A 16,910-nucleotide genomic window follows, 5' to 3' on the forward strand; every position below is an offset into this window, starting at 1 on the left:
CTTTCCATTTCTCACCACTCACCTCTCGCTTTAATTTCTCACTTCTCCCTAAAACAAAATAATTTATTCCTGTTATTCATAGGATGGTCTATATGAATGTAAGTATGTGATGATGAAAATAATTTAAGAATGGTTTATTGAAAAATGATATGCTGAATTCAGGATGTTTACTTCAGTAGAAGACAATCCCAGAATAAAAGTCCCTTTAAGTTGAAACTTTGGTTAAATCAGTTGGAAAAGCTTACATATATTCGATTTTCGAATATAAGACTGAAACTGGTGTGGGAAATTTATAAAGAAACTCAGTATGGCGAATTGGCCTAATTTCGGCAATTACAGGGGCAGTTTTGGGTGATCACGCATCAGTATAAAATTTGAGATGATTTGATTGATTCCTGTGTTAGCACAAAGCGTTTAAATTTTGTATGGAAAAAGATCATTAAATTAAAATTATTAAATCATTCAGCAAAGTCAAAAAAGCTTGAAATGAAGTTGGTCTTTGGTTTTTTGGTTTTGACTATTCTTAAGCTTTATTTTTTGCTAATATGACAAGCAGCTGAATGTCATGAAAAAAGTTATAATCATTAAAATTTAAAAATCTGAATCCGTTTAAAAGTATTTAAAAATTGCAGACTATGTTTGCTAGAGCTTTTTATGATTTCACTAGCTGACGAGGTGTGCTTTGCTCCTCCTTCCAAAATTTAATTATATTTGTTAAAATAATTGTAATTCAGTTTTATTGCCTAGACAGCTTTTCAAACCAAATTTCAACATTATTTAGAAGCGAATGCTTTAAAAAAAAAAAGCTTTTTTACATATTCATAAATGCGAAACATAGTTTTAGTCTTTGAAATGAATTCAAAACTTTCTCCAGTTTGTTTTATCAAATTGACAGGAGTTAATATTATTTTCAACACTCTCAGATCATATGAAAAATTTATCAAAAAAAATCGGCTTCCATTGTAATATCAATCATAGGATGGACATCATTTCGAACATTATTTTTGAGTGATAAATTTCGGCCCAACAGTACATCATTCGTTGGTTATCACCAAGCTGTGCTTGCTTGTACTCCAACATGTTCTTCATCGCCCCCCACGATCATCACGACTGGTACTGAGTTCTCATCACCGGGATGCAACGTATCGGGCCTCACGGAGACCCCTGTGCCCTTCGACTAAGTCGAGCTGATTCCTGCCAGCGTCACCAGTCGTTCCGGCCCTGAGTTCGTCTGTGGCGTAGGGGTTCTCCAGCCTACTTTACCAGGCAAATAGGCTGCTCCTCACTGCCTTCCTCCGGGTGATGGTATTCTCCATTTCAGTGACAATGGCTCCAGATCGGCGTCAGAACCGCTTGATTTCATCAACATCTACTATCAGAATGTCGGTGGAATCAATTCCTGCGTGACTGATTATCTGCTCGCTACTTCTTGTTCCTGCTACGATATTATGACCTTCACCGAAACATGGTTGAACGATCACACTCTCTCCGACCAGATCTTTGGATCCGATTATTCAGTGTTCCGCTGCGATCGAAGACCCCGTAACAGAAAGATCACAGGTGGTGGGGTGTTACTCGCCGTAAGGTCCAAATTCAGAGCTATGCCAATCGATGATGAATCTTGGCATAACTTTGAGATGGTGTGGTCTCGTATCGAACTCGGCGACCGGAAGCTTTACGTTGGCGTACTATATTTGCCACCTCATCGTTCGAGAGACGTTTCCTTAGCTGAATCATTCTCACGCTGCATCTCTAAAATAAGCTCTTTCTGCGCTCCAGAAGATGACATAATCGTCTTAGGCGATTTGAACATGCCAAGTTTAAAGTGGTGTTCCAGCCAAGCTAGCTTCCTGTATCCTGATCCTGAACGCTCTACTTTTTCGGCTTCTTCGTACATTATTCTAGACTCTTTGAGTACAGCAACCTTACGTCAGATCAACAGTGTTGTAAACAAGAACGGCCGGATGCTCGATCTTTGCTTCGCCAATGACGGGTTCCGTTTACCAACTATCGGATCAGCACCTGCACCGCTAGTTAAAGTAGGCTCACATCACCCGGCTTTACTGGTTACCTTTAATATCTCTAGATTGTGTAACCCCGCTGATAAACTCACACCCTTCTACTTGGACTATAAGAACGCCGATTTCGATATCATTTCTCGCGTACTGGCCACTATAGACTGGGAATCCGAACTCGAACTAGCTAACCCTAATGCTGCAGCCGAAACTTTCACGCACATCCTCAACTACGTAATCGACCGTCATGTGCCGAAACGTACCGCCAATGCTAATCCTCGGACTCCATGGGCTACAACAGCTTTACGACAACTGAAAGCAACAAAAAGGCGTGCCCTTCGAAATTACAACAAGCACAAATCTCCGCATACCAAGGAAGAATATCGCAAACTCAACTCCGCCGATAAAAAAGCCTGTCAACGTAGCTATCAAAACCATCTTAGTCAAATTCAGCAAAATCTCAAGACTAGCCTAAAATCCTTCTGGAATTACGTCAAGAATCAGCGGAATGAATCTGGAACACCGTCCTGCATGTTCCTGGATGGCATCATGGCGAACTCTGACTCGGAATCTGCGATTTCTTTGCCAATAAATTCTCGAGCATCTTTGATACATCTTAAATAACCGACGACCAACTGAATTGTGCCATCAGGAGTGTTTCACCACTGGGATTTTCTTTAAATGGTATTACAGTCTCGGACACAACCATCTCTAAAGCAGCCACTAAGCTCAGGCTTATCTTCCAAGCTTCGCTTGACCAGGCCACCTTCCCCTCACTGTAGAAAGAAGCTTACATGTTCCCGGTTCATAAAAAGGGAGATAGGAATGATGTTAATAATTACCGAGGAATTTCAGCTCTGTGTGTTATAGCCAAACTTTTCGAATTGGTGGTTTTAGATCCCATTTTCATATTCTGCAAGCACAATTTCTCCAACGACCAGCATGGATTTATGCCTCAACGCTCAACCAATCTTCCGAAAATCAATCATTTTCGATCAGCCATGCTGTACTGCATTCAGAGCCAACAAATCGAAGCAGTCAATTTTTCCTCTCGAACCAAATCATTTAAACAATCATGCATGACAACGACGCTGTTGTATTTGATACATTCCCGCAAAACATAATGTGGTAAAGAAGGACGCAGACTGTCAGCAACGAACGTCTCGACGATGATTGCCTTCCTTGATGGTTTTCAACCTTCTAGGATCACAACTGATATGTATCAGTTATGAGAGATGTGTAAAGGTTACAATATGATTTTTAATTTTTCGCTTTGCGTAGAAGGACAAAATCATTACTAGGTAACCGCAATGAACTGTCCAGAATTTGCTACGGCTTTTTGAAACATGTGGTCCTATTATTGCTTCAGATTTTTCCTTCTGAAACATTCATGATCGTCTATCAATACCGTACATTATTAACAATGATGCGAGGATAGACGTTCGGGAATGATTGAGGGAGCGACATTCAAAATGTATCATCAAGTATGTCGATCACCGCCACGTGACGAATAGCAACGGTAGTTCCCGATGGGGCATGGTATATTTTTATGTATCTAGTTAGTGTTGATGCTCGACAAATATTCAACGGATACTTTAACCACGTGCGTGTCACAGCACTCGGAGATATCAGCATTCTAGCTAGAAACCAATCCTGATTGCTTTTCTTGAGCGATATTCCGAACATTGCGCTCAACATCAACTAACTAAGTAACCTTGACCTCGTTTGTGCATGAAAGTTTTGCAAAGAAATCCTAAACTGATGCCATCTATACCGATCTGTCTGCCGCATTCGACAAGGTGAACCATGATATAGACATCGGAAAGCTCCCGCGTTTAGGATTTTGTGGATCTCTTATTGGCTGGTTCCGCAGTAACCTTACTGGACGTAAATTGACAGTTCGTACGGGTAACTGCTTTTCCAGGCAATTCTCAGCTTTATCAGGCGTGCCTCAGGAAAGTCATTTAGGGCCGTTAGTATTCCTAATCTACTTCAATGACGTGCTGCAACTATTTGATGGACCAAAATTGGACACCCGTTCTCAGCCGTTTACTTCCTTGAAAACGATGCAATCTCTCGAGCTCAACACGTTAAAGATCTTGGTATGATCCTCGACGCGCGGCTGGATTTTAAGAATTACACCAACTATATCGTTGACAAAGCCTCCAGAAGTCTGGGTCTTCTTTTCCGCATGACGAAGGACTTTAAAAACATAGCCATCTACTGCCTGAAGAGTCTTTACTGCAGTCTGGTTCGATAGATCCTCGAATATGCTTTTGCGGTTTGGTGCCTATATTATCAAAACGGTTCTGATCGCATCGAAGCCATCCAACGACGTTTTTTGAGGTATGCCCTTCGACACTTAAACTGGCAAGACTTTTTTCGACTTCCCAGCTACGAAAGTCGCTGCCTGATCGACATCGACACGCTGCAAGCCCGCAGGACCGCCACTCGTGCGTCTTTCGTCGCTGATCTGCTTTCATCAAGAATCGACTTTACTGCACTTTTGGAAGTTCTTCGACTTAGCGTCCGACCTCGTGTCATTTTTGTCATTTTTGTCATTTTTGTCATTTTTGTCATTTTTGACATTTTTGTCATTTTTGTCATTTTTGTCATTTTTGTCATTTTTGTCATTTTTGTCATTTTTGTCATTTTTGTCATTTTTGTCATTTTTGTCATTTTTGTCATTTTTGTCATTTTTGTCATTTTTGTCATTTTTGTCATTTTTGTCATTTTTGTCATTTTTGTCATTTTTGTCATTTTTGTCATTTTTGTCATTTTTTTTTATTTGCCTCAAGTCGTCTGAAGTCATTTAGCAACAAATCCAAATTTTCTATTTCTCTGATTTCCTTTGGTCCCCCCTAAATGATTTTCGACGAAAAAAACCATTAGTATTGATTGGAACTTCTAGATTGAATTGATTGAGCTGAAGTCTTGCAGAGGTCAAAGTTTTTTGTCAATCAACAAAGATTAAAAATCGGTGTTTGATATTCGACATGACAATGATCCCATTTGACAGTCACATTTGTCGGGATAAACTATCAATCAAAAAGTCCAAATGACCAAATCATCACCTTCATTTCAGCCATTAATTATAACTGTACGCAACGTTTTATTTTGTAGATTGAAATTTAATTAAAAACAGCATCATCAACACCATCGCGTTGCGTTGCATGGCTCACGAGTGTTAAAAGTGCGTAGATACCACACGTTAGGTCCTACGCGTATGAAAATTGATGGATTTTCCACCTGTAGATTGATTGCTGCATATGACCCAATCGGGTTCCGTCATCATCAGAGCCTGGTCATCTTCCGTTCCGGGCTTCTGGCCGGATGTGCGGCAGCGTCGAGATTCTTGCGAAACGATTCATCAATTTCGATCAGAAGACCAATTTTTGTGCCCATCAAATCTGTGAGTGTTTGTGTATGTTTGTGTATGGGATTGGGATCTCCATTGATGGGCCCGCTGACCAGAAACGAATGAGATGAGTAATTTCAATTCGTTCGGCCTGATTAATTTATCCACCGTCGTTGGGCTTCTGGGTTCCGATATGTGATGCTTGTTTTTTGATCAAAAATTTATCATTTATTTAATTTTTCTGAAGTGCTTTCCTATTGAAACGGATAATTGCTGTAGATCAAAAAGATTAAAAGAATCAAAGGAATACCGAGTAGAAGGCACGAAATCTGAAGAGAAAATGAGTTTTACCTTTTTGAAAATGGTTTCTTAAATGATTTTTTTTAAGGCTCTCCGGATTTTTTATTGTTTCGTGTATCGAAGTTCATCAGGTAATTTACAAAAAGTGGATTCATATTTTATCGTGAACTGTTGTAATAGTTGTTATCTTTTTTTTGGTACCAACATTTTTCTTCATTACTACCTGATCCAGAAGCGACCAAGCCTAAGGATCAAGGATAATCGATTCAACTTAGTTTCAAAAGCCGCATGAGCTTAAGAACGGAGATTCAATACTTTTTTTCATCCTTAATTCCCTCAATTGTTTTTAAATTAGTCATCATGTATCAGCTAACTTGGACTAGAAAATTTCGACTGTTGAGGCACCGCACACTTCGGAAAATTGAGTCAACGTTGATTTTATCATCCCCCTTCATTTTTCAATTGATTCAGAAAAAAAAAATGTCCTTTCAAACAAGATAGGTCAAATAGTGAAATCCAAATCATCTTATTTATGGATTATTTAAAAAAAATTGGGAAAATCAGGAGTTACAAAGACATTATATCTCCAATCGATTATTCGGATATTTTCACTTATGGTAAGTATTTTTTCATCGATTTTGTTCGTGTAGGAGGGAATATATTGAATTTCTTCGCGTTTGCCGCGTTCTTTTTTGCCGATCGTACAATGGAGCATGAAAAAAAAATCCGACTATCTGTAATTTTACCATAAAGGGTATTCGGATCAAAAAATGGTCAACTTAAATTCACCGTATTTTATCTTATCATTCATATAAAAAACCTTATTTTTGTAGGTGTGTGTAGAATGATGCTTCTTTTTGGATTTCGACATAAGGTCTTTTGTTTTCAAAATGGCGTCCAACCAAGGGAAGCTACGAATCAGACTATTGAACATGCGTTGTTAAAATCCACTCTGCTCGCACGTAGAAATAGCAAAATCGTTGAATGTGGTGAAATCAACCGTCACCAAAGTAAGAAAAGTGTTCGGGGAACGTAATCCGACAACTGGGAAACCTGAATCTGAGGGAAATCTAAATCCGGAAGCCGCAGTGACGAACAGAAGAGTAGCTAGCACTTTCAATCGAAACTCCAATCTCTCCGTTCGAGATGTCGCCAATAAATTGGGAATATCGTCTACAACCGTGCATAAAGCTGAAAAAGGTAGTGACTGCTAATCGCAATGAACGCAAGTCTTCTAAGCCAGCGGGCATGAGATCGAATCCCGGTCACGGCACACATAGTACACTTTCTGTGGGTTGGTGGTTTTAGCATTTGTAAGATGCTAGCCATCATATCCTCGAAAGATGTACGCTTGCTTAGAGTTAAGAAAAGGAAATCTCTTCGAGGAAACATCAAGTTTCATTGAGATCCTGTATGTGTTTGTGTTCGTTTTATAAAAAAAAGCAAAACCTTACGGCAAAAAGAAGATTTCGGAAGCTGTATACTATACGACATTGTTGACAAAGTTTGATTGCGTGGTAAATGAAACCCACGCCAAGGCAGAGTCCGGACAGCTTCCGGGACAAGAGTTTTATACAGTAACCGGATGGGGAAAGTTGGTAGACATTTTCAAGCATATTAAACTATCAAAGTTTGCCAAGAAATATCTCGTTTGGAAAGCAGTCTGTACCTGAGGCTTGAAAAGCGACATTTTCGTTGCAGCCGAGACCGTCAACCAGGAAATTAACTTAGGTAAAAGAGTGTCTTCAAAAGCGTTTGCCGCCTTTCCTGAAGAAATATGACTTGTCTGTGCTGTTTTGTCCGGATTTGACATCCTGCCTTTGAAAAAGGCCATGGAGTAGTATGCCGCTAACAACATTCAGGTTGTGCCCAAGGATAAGAACCGTATCATTATTGGACGATAGTTAAGCAAAACCGTAAGAAGACCCAAAAAACTGTTATCAGCGAGAAGCAGTTCAAAGCCAACTGATGTTTGTCGCCGAAGAAAGAGGATAAAATGACTGTACAAAATCTGATGGCAGGCGTCAAAGGAACCAGAATCTTAACTCAGTAGTTTTTCTTCTTTGTTTCATATTGAACTTAAAAAAATAAAATACTTTGATTTTTTTTAAAGAAACAAATACTCGATTTACACGCAATTTAGTGTGACTACTTTTTGATCCGAACACCCTGAAGTCTGTGGTGCTGTATGAACTTTAATATCATTAAAAATTTGAATGACCGTAATGTAGGGAGAAACGCTTATCAACTCTGGACTCCTTAATTACGAGCGGTGACAGCTTCCAATTCAATTCAACTACAAAACTAAATATTGTAGAATACTTGGAATTTATACAGAAATAAATGATAAAATTAAACATTTTAGCTAGTTTTGTCTTTTATTTGTGAATTAATTGGCACCATTGCTGAAAGGAAGAAGAAATATTCTGATTCTTTTAAATAACAACACTTGTCAAAATTTAAAGTTGTTTTTGGTGATTATTTTTAACAACTCTTGAAAACATATTTGTTCCGTCACCTGGAAAATAATAAAGGTGAAAGCAGAGTCGCAACAAGTCAGCTTCGCATCGATAAATTATCTTCCAGCTCGATAGGCAACCTCTTATATGGTGTTGATACCGAAATAGATACCTATCTATGCTCGAAAAATATGTTTTTGTTGGCTGGGTCCAAAAATAAAGCCAAGCATCTAAATAAAACCAGCATTGAGAGATCATCGAATTTAGGTTTATGCATCCTTAAACAGACAACAGAAGCGAACGATGTTCAACGATGTGAGCTTAAAATGCAAACTTTCCTTAAATCCTGAATAAGCAGCGCTTAAAATAAATGGAAAATTATGAAATTTTGAAATTTTCCACTATTTCTTTTCTTCCCGATTCTGTTATTTTAATTTGTTGTTCAAGTGCGACGGATAGGTGTTGGCGGCTTGTGGCTGTAGTGGTTTGTTGCGTGATGTGTGGCGGCGGTGGCTGGCGGGGAGGGATAAAATATAATGTATAGTGACAATTAGTGACAGTGAAGTTACAAGTGAGAATCTTGAAATTTCCTGAGTCTCCAGTTAGAATAATTTCAGCTAAGGAGGCTCTGTAGGGCCGATCTACTTTTGGTTTATCGATCTTGTTTGCTTTGATGTTACTCTACGTTAGAAAGTAGGCTACCTACATGGGTCTTGAGGTGGACTTTAACTTTGCGTTTGAAACTGCTTTTGTTACTTATGAGTTTCGAGTTTATTGGTAAACTGTTGTTATTCGTTTTCCCGAAATATTCTGGAGACCTTTTCATATTCTCGGTGTTAGTCCTTCTTTGTAGTAGATTTCCTCTTGACCGTGTGGAAAACCTGTGATTTTGATGTTAAACTTGTTGGTTGTGGTGAAAAAGAGGGTTGTGTAGCATGTTGTGGTTCCATACAATACTCTGAAGCTCTCTGAGTGTGGCTATTGGTAGGATAGACTCTGAAGCTTTTTGGAACAGGTTTAACGTTGAAGAAAGTATGAGTTTTTAATAAACTGCTTTGAGACATCAGTTTAGTACAGCCTGTAGTGGTTTTATGTTGCTTTTCTCAGCAGCACCGCAGATGAAGAGGGAATACTGTACAAAACGCACTAGCGCGATAAGATGGCTTATGAAAAATATTGCAAAAATACACTAACGTTTTCCTTCTAATGTTTTTTTTGTAATTTTTATTGCAGAAAACAAGGGTTTTCATCATTTATTACATGAAAAGTACAGTAAAACCAATTCGGTTCTAAGAAAAAGAAGGAATAATGGAATCAACATGACACTTTTTTTTTTCATGGGTAACATATAAGGTTTTTGTGCTTAACCAGCCTACGCAATCTGATGAAACTACAGCTTATCGTTTTTTCACTAGGCACTTTCGGAAGACTATAAACATTTTGTTGTATTTTACTTACTTCAACATATTTTAACTTAAACCAATCATACCAAAATTGGGGTAGAATTCCCACAAGACCACGTGTTCCACGTTAAAGTTTTGAATGCTGATAATTTTTGAGAAAACCCGAATATACGCTGGGGAATTAGGAATTAGAGAACGGTTGCCATGGACCAAGTGAATTTTAGGAATTATGTTCGTCAAGTTATGTCGTGAGACGGAATACTATGTAAATAAATAAAATTAAACTTCGTTGCCTACCTGAAAGCATTTTATCTATAAGGATGTAGAAAAGTGTATTTTGAAAAGCGAAATTTTCGATAAGTTGAACAATAATAAATGATGTTTTGCCAAAGCATGGTTTGTTTATAAAAATACGATGAACATGTAATTAAACATTCGATGTTTCAACGTTTTTGCTCGTTAGGTCGTTCTTGCTCTTCTCGTTTTAAACGCGTGATAAAATTCGGTGCGTTGCACCGGTGAAAAGTGCATTGTATGTCTATGACAATGCCACGTTAGGACGTTTTGCTCTTCTCATTTTAAGCGCCGCCGGTCGTGGCCTAGAGGATAGCGTTCCAGTCTTCTTAGCCAGAGTCCATGAGATCGAATCCCGATCACGGCACATGTAGTACTCTTTCTGTGGTCTGGTGGTTTTAGCATTTGTAAGATGCTAGCCATAATATCCTTGAAAGATGTACGTCTTAGAGGTTAAGTAAATTAGATCTCTTCAAAGAAACATGAAGTTTCACTGAGATCCTATATGTGTGTGTTCGTTTATAAGCGCGCGTTAAAATTGTGCATTGTACGTGTATGACAATGCCACGTTAGGACGTTTTTGTTATTCTAGTATTAAGCGCGCGATAATCTTCGGTGAGTTGCACCGGTGCTAAATGCATTGTATGTGTATGACAATGCCACGTTAGGACGTTTTGCTCTTAATAAAAACAATCCTTTCCTTTCCCCGATGAACCGTAAGGACGTGGCCGGCGCCGTTATTGACCATAAAAGATAAGGAACCTTCGAAACGTGAATACAGAAAATGGTAAGCTAATCCCAAGCCCCATTTATTTGGATCTATGTACAATTTTGATGGTTCTTGTCAATCACGGAGTAGCAACTACTGAAATGTACGGGTTGTCTAAGCTCAAGCTCATTCGATGTTTCAATAATTGCATTTCGTAAATATAATCATTGTTCTTTTCTCACCACCCTTTCCATCTGGTGCGTTTTCTCCACTTGTTTTGGCGTTCTACCCACTACGAATCACACTATCAACGAATTCCAGGACTCTCTTTTGCTGGTGTTCGTTGATTTCGAAAAAGCATTCGACCGACATAACCATGAAAGAAAACATCTGGGTGGCTCTAAGGCGACGAGGAGTCCCAGAGAAACTAGTCCATCTTATCGAAGCACAGTACGAGGCATTTTTGCACGACGGAGACTTGTTCGAACCAATCCCGGTAACTGCTGGAGTGAGACAGGGATGTATTTTATCACCGCTACTTTTTCTCATCGTAATGGGTGAGATTCTGACTGGATCGATCGACTGTGCACCGAACCGAGGATTGCCGTGGAATCCTTCAACAATGGAGCAACTGAACGACCTTGACCTGGCTGACGATATTGTTTTGCTCGCCCAAACAAAATCGGATATGCAGAGCAAACTCGACGACCTCACCGAAAGTTCCAAGGTAGCAGGTCTCAAAGTCAATGTCGGAAGGACCAAGTCGATGGAGATCAACACAGTAAATCCCTCCAGTTTCATGGTAGCTGGGCAACAAGATGAGAAAGCCTTGAGATAAGACCCAGTGCTTCCAGTATTTTGGTAGCCAGATAACGCCTAATGGTGGTACCAGCAAAGACATCGAAACCCGGATCAGAAAGGCCCGATTTGCATCTGCGAGTCTCCAAAGCATCTGGCGGTCACGCCAGATCTCTCTACGAACAAAAATCCGAATCTTCAACTCAAACATCAAATCCGTATTGCTGTACGGGTGCGAAACTTGGTGCACATATGTGGAAACGACGCGAAAACTGCTAGTATTTGTAAACCGCTGCCTGCGGAATATCATCCGCGCTTGGTGGCCTGGCAACTGGATCTCAAATGAGGAACTACATCGCCAGTGTCATCAAACGGCGCTAGAAATCGAGATTCGGGAACGTAAGTGGAGATGGATTGGGCACACGCTGCGGAAAGATGAAAACGAGATTTGCAGAGAGGCACTAGATTGGAATCCAGAAGGTCATCGAAGAATAGGCAGACCCAGAAACTCGTGGTGGCGAAGTCTAGCCGCTGAAATCCGAACTGTCGACGAGAATCTTGACTGGGACCAGGTGAAGACGCTGGCTCCGGATCGTCAACAGTGGAGGTCTTTTACCACGGCCCTATGCACCGGAGGATCGGCGCGGGTTCATTAAGTAAGTAGTAAGTCTACAAAAATTTGCCTTAGGATCTTAATAAGTATCGGGTTAAAGCATGGTTCATCCAAAATCTGGACACACTGTTAACTATACCATAGCGCTCCTAGTTGTCGGATCTGGAATATTTTGACAGTACTTTGTTTGGAAATGTTTCTTCTATCAATGCACAGTGGTGCAGAACATCAATCTAGCTGTACGAAATTAATAGCACTCAGGAATGAAGAGATAGACATTTGATGTCTTCAGCAACATTGTTCAGTTTTACAAGGAGCATATTCTAGTATCAAAATTTTTGCCAAGGGGTCCACCGATAGCGCGATAAAAATGCTAACTTTTTTGATTTTCAAATTAGGGCTTTGATGTCTTTGACAAAGTTGTTTATCTGATCAAAATACATAAGTTTGTTGAATATGTCAAAGTTCTGTCACATCACCCTCAGGAGTTACAGTCAAAGTGAAAAAAATCTCTTGAAAAAACAGTTTTTTGAACCTAACACGTTGTAGATTGGATAAAATGGTTCGCTGTCTTTGAAACAAAGTTGTATCAAGCCACGATCAACAATTGTCTCATACATTATGATGGGTTTAGAAGTTGCTGAAGCTCTATAGAAAGCATTTAGTGTATTTTATTGGCAATTTTGGAAGGCTCGTCCATCGAAAAGTGCACATTTTCGCAACACCCCCTTTTTTGTGATTATTTTTTATGATAAGCGGAACCATTTCCATTTGGAGTTAGCGCGGAAATCGGTGGAAATAGTAGAAATTTGAATGATTGAAAATACACATTTTATGTAAAAATTACCTATTTTACTAATAGAAAAAACGTTAATACATTTAATTTATTAATAAAATGTTGCAGTTTTCTTTTATATATTTTGTTTTATTAAAAGGCATTTAAATTCAATTAAAACGTATGACTCAACGAAAAGACAAAAGCAAATTGCTTGTTAGATTGGATACTTGGATACAGTTACTTGGAACCAGTTGAAGCAATTATATTGTAATGGCAAAATTCTATTATTCAAATACTAATTAAGTGCTCTACCAAATTTAACAGATTAGTTCCATTAATTTTTTTTTAGTTGAAATGATTTGAAAAATCGAATTTAAATTTCTTTTAATAAAACAAAACATATAAAAGAAAACTGCAACATTTTATTATTAAATTAAATGTTTTCAACGTTTTTTTTTTCTAAAAGTAAAATAGTTAAATTCTATATAAAAAGTGTATTTTCAATTATTCAAATCTCTACAAGTTCCACCGATTTCCCCGCTAATTTCAAATGGAAATGGTTCCGCTTATCATCAAAAATAATCACAAAAAAGGGGGAGTTGCGAAAATGTGCACTTTTCGATGGACGAGCCTTCCAAAATTGCCAATAAAATACACTAAATGCTTTCTATAGAACTTCAGCAACTTCTAAACCCATCATAATGTATGAGACAATTGTAGATCGTGGCTTGATACAACTTTGTTTTAAAGACAGCGAACCATTTTATCCAATCTACAACGTGTTAGGTTCAAAAAACTGTTTTTTCAAGAGATTTTTTTCACTTTGACTGTAACTCCTGAGGGTGATGTGACAGGACTTTGACATGTTCAACAAACTTATGTATTTTGATCAGATAAACAACTTTGTCAAAGACATCAAAGCCCTAATTTGAAAAACAAAAAAGTTAGCATTTTTATCTCGCTATCGGTGGACCCCTCCGCAAAAATTTTGATACAAGAATATGCTCCTTGTAAAACTGAACAATGTTGCTGAAGACATCAAATGTCTATCTCTTCATCCCTGGGCGCTATTAATTTCGTACAGCTAGATTGATGTTTTGCACCACTGTGCAATGGTGAAAATTTCATAACGATTCGTTCTGTTCCAATAAAGTTACACGTAATGGAAGCCGTGAAGCGAAAATTAATTTTGGACACCCACGTCAAAAACCCGACGTGGTCTGGTTCAAAAATCGTGAAATCTGATTTTGGGCGGCTTCCTGGCCAAAAATTATACTGAGCCACTGGTCGGGGTGATGTCCCCGCCAAGCTCAAATTCGTTTTTGCCGATAAGTTGGCAAGAAAGTGTTTGATCTGACAAGGTATTTGCAGCTGCGGGCGAAAAACCTCGGTTTTTGTGAGAAACAAGACCATGCACTCCGAAATGTACAAGGAGGAGTGCCTTAAAAAACGTTTTTTTTTTTCGTACATTAGATCTTCCAAAGAACCAGTAAAGTTTTCGCCAGATTTGGCATGCTGCCACTACAGCTAGGAGGTACTACAGTGGTATTGGGCCAACGGGTGGATTTTGTCGAAAAGGACATCAATCCACCCAACTGCCCTCAATTCCACCCTATCGAAAAATTTTGGGCAATTGTCAAGCAGAAGATAAAGAAGAATGGTAGGACGACTCGGGATGCAACAGAGATGTAGAGATTTTGGAACAAAATGGCCGCTGAGATCAGTTAATAGGGTGTCCAAACTATGATGAGTTGTTCCAGACGAAAAGTTCGAAATTTCATCAAATAAACATCGAAATAATTTTTTTCTTATATTTCCTTGAAGTGTAATAAAAACCCTACATTTTGATTACAAAACAGTTTGTTTACATAGCTCTGAGATAGACCCATTTTATTGCGTCCAGATTTTGCGTGATCTATGCTTTAGCACCTATATGACTCGTTAGTTTGGATACTAAAGGACAGGGTTGCTTGATAACATAACAAGCTAGGTGATATTGCTTAAGTCGTCTTTCAAGTAAGTTGTTTCTTATGGTAATAATATTTATGACGTAAAATGACTTCTGAATTTCCAATTTATATCTTCATAGTGCTGCTGTAAAACGTGTTTCAACAGAAAAAAAAACAGTAACATCTTCCCTACATTAAAGCACAGTCATCGGAATAATGTTCCCTTCTGAAGTGTCTCTTGGTTAGCGATTATTTAAATATTGAAGTTTCCCGTTCCGTTCCGATTGAGACACAGTATAAATAAACAGCAATGTCAGAGCAGCCGGTTGGATGGAATCAACGTGTGCGTGCCATAGACGGTCCCAGAATTCCACCATTTCGCCCATAATGACACAACCTGTACGAAGCATTGAGACTTTGAAAGTGACAAATTGGATCCCGGAATTCTCGGAAGGTCCAAGAAACGGAGACGTTGATCGGCGAATATCGTCTAGGCTACCGGCTGGTGAATTGTAAACTAGGCTCGACATATGGTGAGTGAATCTGGGTTTGCAAGCAACAGTACCAGAGTATATGGTATGATTTATGTAACATCAGCATATAGTTCTTGAAGACAATTTTGAACAATGCGTTTTGGACCAAAAGTTTGTTCACAACTTTGTGTTGCTGTGAATCAAAATCTCCTACCATTCAGTTATGGTTTAAAGTCAAATCAACTTAACTTTTCATTTTTTTATTATTTGAGAAATGAATATTTGTGTTAAAGCGAGACGAAAAATATTTTGTAGAAGGGCGGCCACATGGTCTATGAAGCTTTCCTTAAAGCTTAATTGAGTCATCTCCAGCCGCGTGCCACTCGTTCTAAGATTGGTTTGACTTAATTTTGCCCCTGTCAAGAATGCATTTGATTATGCCGGAAGGATCTTGTCATCGTCATCATCAGCAGCGACGTAAATCTCTCGACTCGGAACGCGCTCTGATGCTGTTGAGGTGAAAGCAGCCATTCAGTTCTTGCTACACTGCTTTGGAGTGTAAGTTGAATGGAAACGTAGGGGAAACGTGTAAATGTCTGGCATGTTTGGAGCCAGGTTGTAGAATTTGATTGTTACTGTCGTATGGCAACATTAGAAGAGCTCTTCAACGGGCCGAGAATCGGATCTTGCCGTGCTGCACATATGGTAGCGTAAGAAGATTTCAAACATTTAACTGGATACATTGTGTTTCAAAAAAGTGAAATGCGAAAGCACTCATATGGCAGCTGGCGCTAGATGAGCTTCATACATTGCTTCTGGCAGAAATGTTTGCATCGCTTCGGAGCCCAAAATTAATGCAATCATAAATGATAATTGCTTGATTCGCTCTGTGTGTCAAAATTCAAGTGAATGTAATGAGAATGGGTTGATATTTTGCAGTCTTGAAGCAGCATAGTCAAAATTGATTTTTTTTTCTATGAAAATAAGAGAGGCCAAAATAATTCTACAAAATGTTGGAATAGCTTGTTTTTGAAAGAACATACATGAAAACATTGATCGGATTATTATTCCTTATCCGATGCTCGCTGTTCCCCTTGTACTAAGCTTTCGTTTTATCAGCCGAAACAATTTTTTTTTGCAGAAATTGGTTCGATTTGAAGCTCAGACACTTTATAGTGTAGACTAGTTGATGAAATTTTTCCCCAACTTCCCTCTCTCATATATTGGCGGAATTTTTTAATGATTTTCAATTAAAAAATATAATTTATTTGAATGATTAAAAACATCATTTAATTACATACGACACTAAAAGTGATCGTCCATTTAAAGTTGTACTTCGTAGTCTCACCGGCGATCAGTCACCGGATGAGAACAAAACCGAATTGAATTCTTTTTTAGGTTTTTCTTCAATTCAAGTAATTCAAATGAGGAAAAGAACCAACACGAATAATACCAGTAGTGTTGGTTTTGCTCCTGAGCTTTATTTGATCCATTTAAAAAAAGGATCAGGTTAATATTTTGCAAATTCTTCAAAACGCTCGTCTTATGTTTCATTGAATCTTTTTGAAAATCTTCTAGAAATTTTCTTCAAAATTAACTCAATGTCGTCGTTGTCAAGCTTTTTGTCACGGCACAAAAAATTGTAAAATGAATACCAGATGCATGCTTTGCGGCTCATTCAATCATGAAAAATCTAAATGCCTTTTTGGTGGTGATAAACCACAAACAGAATTTTTCAAGTTTGCGAATTGCGCAGGTAAT

General features: G+C 38.6%; 1 protein-coding gene across 1 annotated transcript; it reads left to right on the top strand.

Annotated features, from left to right (window-relative positions):
* The first annotated feature begins 1,078 nt into the window (after nt 1–1,078).
* Nucleotides 1,079–2,639, top strand: LOC129737966 (uncharacterized). The gene is made up of 2 exons (XM_055729139.1): nt 1,079–1,113; nt 1,322–2,639. The coding sequence occupies exons 1-2, from the start codon at nt 1,079–1,081 to the stop codon at nt 2,637–2,639; spliced, it is 1,353 nt and encodes a 450-aa protein (XP_055585114.1).
* Nucleotides 2,640–16,910: the final 14,271 nt, after the last annotated feature.

Source organism: Uranotaenia lowii, chromosome 1 (genome assembly GCF_029784155.1).
Source record: "Uranotaenia lowii strain MFRU-FL chromosome 1, ASM2978415v1, whole genome shotgun sequence".
Taxonomy (NCBI): Eukaryota; Metazoa; Arthropoda; class Insecta; order Diptera; family Culicidae; genus Uranotaenia; species Uranotaenia lowii.